The sequence below is a fragment of the Canis lupus genome, chromosome 38, assembly GCF_048164855.1.
Source record: "Canis lupus baileyi chromosome 38, mCanLup2.hap1, whole genome shotgun sequence".
Taxonomy (NCBI): Eukaryota; Metazoa; Chordata; class Mammalia; order Carnivora; family Canidae; genus Canis; species Canis lupus.
The window spans coordinates 23,190,809-23,197,775 of NC_132875.1; the positions used below are offsets into that span (position 1 = coordinate 23,190,809).

At 54.9% G+C, this 6,967-nt stretch overlaps 1 protein-coding gene across 1 annotated transcript; it reads left to right on the top strand.

Annotated features, from left to right (window-relative positions):
* Window positions 1-61: 61 nt before the first annotated feature.
* KISS1 (KiSS-1 metastasis suppressor) lies at window positions 62-5,978 on the top strand. Its single transcript, XM_072814728.1, has 3 exons — window positions 62-3,713; window positions 4,872-4,999; window positions 5,325-5,978. Exons 1-3 carry the CDS (start codon window positions 3,517-3,519, stop codon window positions 5,603-5,605), a joined length of 606 nt encoding a protein of 201 aa, XP_072670829.1. The 5' UTR covers window positions 62-3,516; the 3' UTR covers window positions 5,606-5,978.
* Window positions 5,979-6,967: the final 989 nt, after the last annotated feature.

The window sequence follows — 6,967 nt, forward strand, 5'->3', positions numbered from 1 at the left end:
CATTTTTATCCTGGTGGTTAACAGGCTTAATGAGCGAGATAATATGTGTGTAAACCCTGTTAAGCCACGGGCATCAGACAAGTGATGGGTATCAAGCCTGCATACTGGTGGGAAACACTACTCAACCATTAATTAACTGGCTGTCTGCATAACACCCCCGTCCCCAGGTGGCACCCACGTGAGAGAGCTTCCTGTCTGAAGGTGCAGACATAGCCCCTGCCTTCAAAGAGCCCAAGCCTGATGGAGGGGACATCCTCACTCCTGGGGAACCCCTCGGCCCAGGGTAAAGAGTGTTCTTGCAGGCCCAGGAAGGAGACCAGAGTACCTTGCAGTGACACACTTAGTAAACATCTGTGTCTACACGAAGGACAGGAGCGGGTGCCGAAGGCACAAAGGAAAGCCCGTGGCTGCCTTCCAAGCAAGGTCTGCAGAGATTGCGGGGCCCAGGAGCAGCAGTGTCAGGTGCTGTACCCGAAAGTCGGCTCTGGGTTCTCGGCATTTCCCAGGTACACCCACCTGCTGGAGCCGCCACTTTATTTTGGTTCCCTAGCCCCTCCCCCCCAGGTCAGACCCGCCTTTCCCTCCCCTTTGTCCCCTTCATAGGCTCCCTTCTTCCCTTCTCACGGGTACTTGCACCTCTGGTGGGGAGAGCAACAGCCCCCACCTCTCCCCCTCAAATAGTCCATTTTCCTGTCCTGTGGGGCAGAATGGGTCTCCAGCTAAGTGGGTCTGGGGTGAGGGGGTGAGGAGGATGGAAAGACAGGTGGGAATCAGAAAACCAGCCCTGAGGGGTTTCTGGAGGGAGAGAAAGAGGCTTATTTCAGTCCTGAGAGCCAGGCGGTGGGAGGCAGGCAACGCTGTGCTCTCCGAGGGGCCTGAGGGGGAGGAGGAGGAGCGGTGGGCCTGTGCCTGGAGACGTCACCCTTGGGCTCTATAAGAGGGACGCGATCAGACCACTGGTGAGCCCAGCTCCCCTGTCTGTGGGTGTTCACCGACCCCAGGAGCACCTGGAGACCCCACGGAGCTCTGACCCCGCTGGACAGAGCCAAGGTAGGCGCATGGGGGCACCCACACTGGAGGGGGGTCTGCCCAGCCCCAGGGAGGCTCCCTGCACGGGAGCTGGAATTTAGTTCTAAGACTGACAGACACATCCTGGGTAGGCAAAGGGGGTGCTGATCTTTCCTGATTATCGGGTTGGCCAGATTAATCTGGGATGTCTCAGTGAATAGCCTGACTGGCATCTATCAAACCAGGACCTTGGGGATCCCTTACTGTGGAAGGAATAAAAGCAGTGAGTGAGCTCTGGCTGGGATCAGAGGCACAGGAGCTTCTGGAGGGAGCTGGGGAACCCTCAGGGCTCAGGGGCTCCATAGGACTCCTCTGAGAAGTTCCCCCAACTTCTAGACGGCAAGTACAAAGCTAACAGAAGAGCCCCTACACACTAGCCCCCCCCCTACCCCCCACTAAAGACCGGGAGGTGCCCCAGGAAGGAAGCCGCCTCCCTTCACAACCTTTCCCCCCACACCTGGAATCTATTACTCACTAGGTCTAAAGCCTGGGCCGGGAGCGCCAGAATTGTCCACAGCAGACCAGCCTCTCTGAAAGTCGATGGGTCTTTTCCAAACAGTTCAACTCTAGCACGTGTGCTAGATGCTTCTGCGCTAGAAAGTAAACTAAGACTTGGGGGGATGGGTGTGTGTGGGTGTGTGTGTGTGTGTGTGTGTGTGTTCTCACCTGGGTATCTCTGAGGAGGAGGTGCTACGGGTGGGAGGAGCTTGCAAGGACCCGAACCTGGAACCACACAGCCTGCCCCCCTTCGCCCCCCCTGCTCCCGCAGAGCAGCCGTGGTGCTCCACCTGCCATGCAACGCACATTCCCCCCGGGCTCAGCCTACTCTGGCGTGAGGCACTCCTCCACCTCACTGCTCTCTTTCTCTCCAGCGAAGCTCTGCCCTCCGGCAGGCTGCGGGGCCTGTGGGTCCCCTCCACGCCCAGCCCCTGTTGGAAACGCCTTCCTAATCCTTGTATTCATGCGGCTGACCAGGGCTCAGAAACTCAGCTCAAACCCACCTGCCCCCGCTCCAGGAAGAGCTCCCATGGGCTCTCAGAGCTCCCTGGGTACCGGACGCCTCCAGCCTATCGCTGCCGGTGTTACTGTGAAACGGTCACCTAAGACGACTCAATTTCTTGAGCTACGTCTTGGGGAGGGGCTGGGAACAAGCAAGGCTGTGTCCTAGTAGCCTGGGCCCCTAGCGCCTAGCAGAGCTCCTAGTTGGCGCTGGGATCAGGAATGATCTCCGAACTGACCTGGACCCTGCGCTCCCATGGTTTGAAGCCATAAAACAAATGGTTTCATGCTCTAACAGACTGAGCCCGCCTTTCCTCCTTGAGTGCAGAAAGCCTTGTCTGGGTTTCAGGGTCACAGAATCAAAGTCTGTAAGGAAAAGAGACTATCTGAGGGGATAGTCGGTGGCCAGTCTGACACAATGCTCTTATTTCACAGAGGAGCAATATGATCCAGAGATGGGGGTGACTTTCTCACATCCCACAGGGAGGGGACCAGAGCTGGGGCCAGATTTGAGTGTTCTTGATCCTATTTGGACAGTCTTCTTCTCTGCCCCGTGCCCAGGTCCTGGAGAGGAATGGTGGTAGGGGCAAGAACAAAGGTATGGACAGGGCTGAGCAATCATTAGCAGCTGATGAGCATCCATGAGAGCCCCACCCTCCCCCACTTGCCCTCCTGGACCACAGTGGCTCTGGCCCGCATCCTTTTTGTCCAGCCTTTGGACCTGCCTCCCCATCAGTTGGTCTTTACTCATGTTTGTTGGACAATCTCAAAGTGCCTGACGACTTTTTTCAAAGAGAAATTCAACTTGGGAGGCAGCTGGGGTGGGGGCGGGGCCCAAGAGGGAAGGCAAAGGGGATGTAGTGAGAGTCAGGGTAAGCAGCTCCCACGGCAGCAGCCCAAAGCAGGAGGTCGATCCAATCTTCTTGGAGCCCGCGCTGAATAGAACAAGGAGACAATTGACCGGATAAATCAGGGAAAGTTTTTTCTCTTCCTTGTATTACAGACAATAAGACAATTTAACGACAGTCCTCAAGGGTTATGAAAAAGAACACGACGCTTGCCTCTTTTTTCCTTTTTTTCTTGAAATAGGAAAGGACTGAAGTGTCTTTTGCAGCAGGAGGGAGCTGGGCCAGGTTCAGGAAGGTGCGGTCTAACAGGAGGGTTGGTCACTGAAGTCCAGGATATGTACAGGGCCCAGCACGGAGCTCCCAGCGCCCCACCCCTACCCTGAAAATATCCGGACCTCAGGGCACTTGCCCAGTGGAACGCCTTGCCCTGCTTGCCTTCACTCCCTCCTCCTCACTGCCACACACTGCCCCCCACTCGGGCGCTTTCCTCTCCACGCTGGGCTCTGCCCCAGCCCCCAGCCCACACCGTGCACCTGACTTAATTCTCTCTCCCTCCGTCTCAGCCTCAGGACACTGCCAGCACCTGCATCATCTCACCAGGATGAACTCCCTGGTTTCTTGGCAGCTAATGCTTCTCCTCTGTGCCACTTCCTTCAGGGAGACATTAGAAAAGGTGGCACCCATGGAGACTCCTGGACCTGCAGGTATGCATTTTCTGGGGAGAGGATGGGAGGGAGCACATGAGTTGTTAGAAAATGAGGGTTACCATATTTTTCAAAGTGAGGCTAGTCTGTTGATGTGAGTTTAACACTGCATTTAAGGCTAGTACATGCAACTTATTTAGGGGCCCCATTAATCTTGCAGGTAAGGGATGGCTTACTGCTCCTTATGGACATCAGTGAGCTCACCTAGGTTTAGGTGCTTGTTAACCTAAACCTTCGTAGCTCCTTCGTGGTCTTCTCACACTGTGTTTTCTCTGCTCTACGCCAACCACCTGTCTGAGCAGATCCCTTGGGAAGGAATTTACTATGCACGTTTCTTTATTTTTTTTATTTTTTTAAATTTTTTTTTATTTATTTATGATAGTCACAGAGAGAGAGAGAGAGAGAGAGAGAGAGAGAGAGAGGCAGAGACACAGGCAGAGGGAGAAGCAGGCTCCATGCACCGGGAGCCCGATGTGGGATTCGATCCTGGGTCTCCAGGATCGCGCCTTGGGCCAAAGACAGGTGCTAAACCGCTGCGCCACCCAGGGATCCCTATGCATGTTTCTTTTATCAGTAATCTCAGACCCTTTCTGGGGAAATTGGAAAAAAAAAAAAAAAAAAACGACCTAAACCAAAGGGCAGATCCTAGGCAAACTAGCTTGTAGCTTTGCCTCTCTGGCCCACAGTTCCTCTAGGTATGCAACTCGGAGCATACCCTCTACCCATAGGAATCGTCAAGCCCATAAGCTATCCCAGAGCAAAGAGAATACACACACCCCCCTCGTCATCCCTCCCTGGCCCTAAGCAGGCTGGAGGGGCATTCTAGGAGATTAGCAATAATTCTGAACCATGCCCACACTCCTGCAAAGTATGCCAAGGCCCTGAGGGGCAGGCTCAAAGCCAACTACCCCCCCTCAACACACACCCACTCACACAGCAGGCCTCATTTCCACTAATCTCGTGCCACAATTGGCTGGGGTTCTTGTCTACTCAGAGCTAGTTGCACTATTTTACTGCCAAAAATTATAGTGAATTTAACAAGCCTTTTGCATATGAAGTGCCTTCCAAATTAGTCTTGTTAGCCCCCAGCGGGAAGGAAAGAGATTATACCTACAGTGGGGAGGTGAGCAGGTTAGGGTGACCCAGATCATTTCCTATTCTTCACCGAGTCCTTTTGTAGCTTATTAGGGGCCACAGTCATTGTTGCCGGGTGTGGGGCACAGTGTTCCTAGTTCTATTCTCGTTTCTGTAGCTGCAAGCTTTTCATCTGGTTTGACATATTTAATAAGCATTTGAGGCCCTACTACATTCAGGTCACTGTTTCAAGAACTCAGAGATGGAGCTGCATGAACCTGGCTCTGCCCCGCCCCAGGGAGCGCAGTCCCGTGGGGGAGCCTGATGCAGAGAGGCCGGGACAGGCAAGGAGCCAGGAAGAGCAGTAAAGCCGAGTGTCCAGCAAATATTGCAGGCTTATTTCCAACCTCTACCCTGTTCGCCTCCAAGAGGGAAGTCATGCCACAGAAAAGATATTTCAGATCATTGTGGAGAACCCTTGAGACCGAAGCTATGTTGAAAGAGAGAGGAGCCAGTGGCCTCACCGTCTGGGCCAGGATGCTCCTGCGGGTGGTGGGGTGGTGCGGGGCCTGGGGCCCTGTGCCCTCCCGGTCGAGGCGGGCGGGGAAGGGATGGAGCAGAGGTTCCTGAGCCTTGCCCGGGCGCCGCCTCACCGCAGCCTCTTCGTGGCTCTCCCTAGGCCAGCGGCTGGGAGCCCAGGCCCTCCCGGCCCCCTGGGAGCGGAGCCCGCCGCGCGCCCCCCAGCGCCACCTGATGCCCGCCCGCCGGGGCGCGGACCTGCCCGCCTACAACTGGAACGTCTTCGGCCTGCGCTACGGCAGGCGGCGGGCCGCGACCCCGGGGCTGCGCGGGGGAACCCCAAGCCCCAGGCTCAGGGTCCCGGTGGGCTGGGGCCTGGGGCTGCGGTCCTGAAGAGACATAAAGGAATGCTGCGACACACCCGGAGTGCGACCTGGGGCTGACTTTTGCAAGCAGCACAGACGAGACCGCTCTCATTCTACCCTCTTTTGGCTCTTTCCATGGCTTTAAAATGGCTTTTAGTGTTACCAAGCAGAGGTAACAGTGCTTTTCCAACTAGCGATGTGTTGCGATGCCTGCCTGCGTGGCTCAGCCCCGTGGGCCTCTGCACTCTGCCCAGGTTGTGATCCCAGGGTCCTAGGATCCAGCCCTGCGTGGGCCTCCCTCTGCCACTCACTCGCTCTCAAATAAATACAGTCTCAAACTGGAGATGTGAAGGACCCGGTTGTTTTCCCCCAGTCTGGGGCAGATCAATTCTTACAAACACACGCACAATCACTAAAAAACCGAACATTTTAAAAATGACTAAAGTGAAACCCAAACTGGATGCTGCTCTGGTGTTTCAGCAATATCAGATTTCTATCGAAATTTCATTTTTAAAAAAGGATTGCATTTATTTATCCGAGAGAATGAGAGAAATCATGAGCAGGGGACAAGGGCAGAGGGAGAAGCAGACTCCCCGCCCAGTAGGGAACCTAAAGGCATTCCATCCCAGGAACCCAGGATCCTTTTTTTTTTTTTTTAATTTTTATTTACTTATGATAGGCACACAGTGAGAGAGAGGGGCAGAGACACAGGCAGAGGGAGAAGCAGGCTCCATGCACCGGGAGCCTGACGTGGGATTCGATCCCGAATCTTCAGGATCGCGCCCTGGGCCAAAGGCAGGCGCTAAACCGCTGCGCCACCCAGGGGAGCCCAGGATCCTAACCCGAGGGGATGCCTAGGACTGAGCCACCCAGGCGCCCTCTATTAAAATTTCTGAAGCTGTTCTCTTAATTCCTAGGCTTCTCTCATTGCCCACAGCTTACAACATTTTGCAGACGGGCATGAGCTGCAGCGCATGCTCTGAGTTGCACTGATCTAGGCCCAGGGGAGACAGCTTCAGTACCCTTCCCTTTCCTCGGGAAGCTTACAGCCAGTTGGACAGCTTGACCTAGAATTCGATGCCAAACTCTGCCCTGTCCACTGAAGTTTAAAGATCACAGAAGCCCCACAGTCAGACTTCTGCTAGAGCGCTCAGACCCAAGGCCCTGATGCATGCAAGGGGTGTCAGCAGTGGCCGGGGTCATCCATCCCCCTGTCCCAGGGAAAGCCCTGAATGGGTCCAATTCCTTACTTATCTGCATCCTTGAAATCCCCCAGAGGGCTGGGCATGTCGAAGCCCCATTTCACAGGTGAGAGCCCTGAGCGATCCATAACTCCCTGAAGACACACAGCCATGAATCGTAAGCCTAAGAGTCTCCTGACACCAGCACC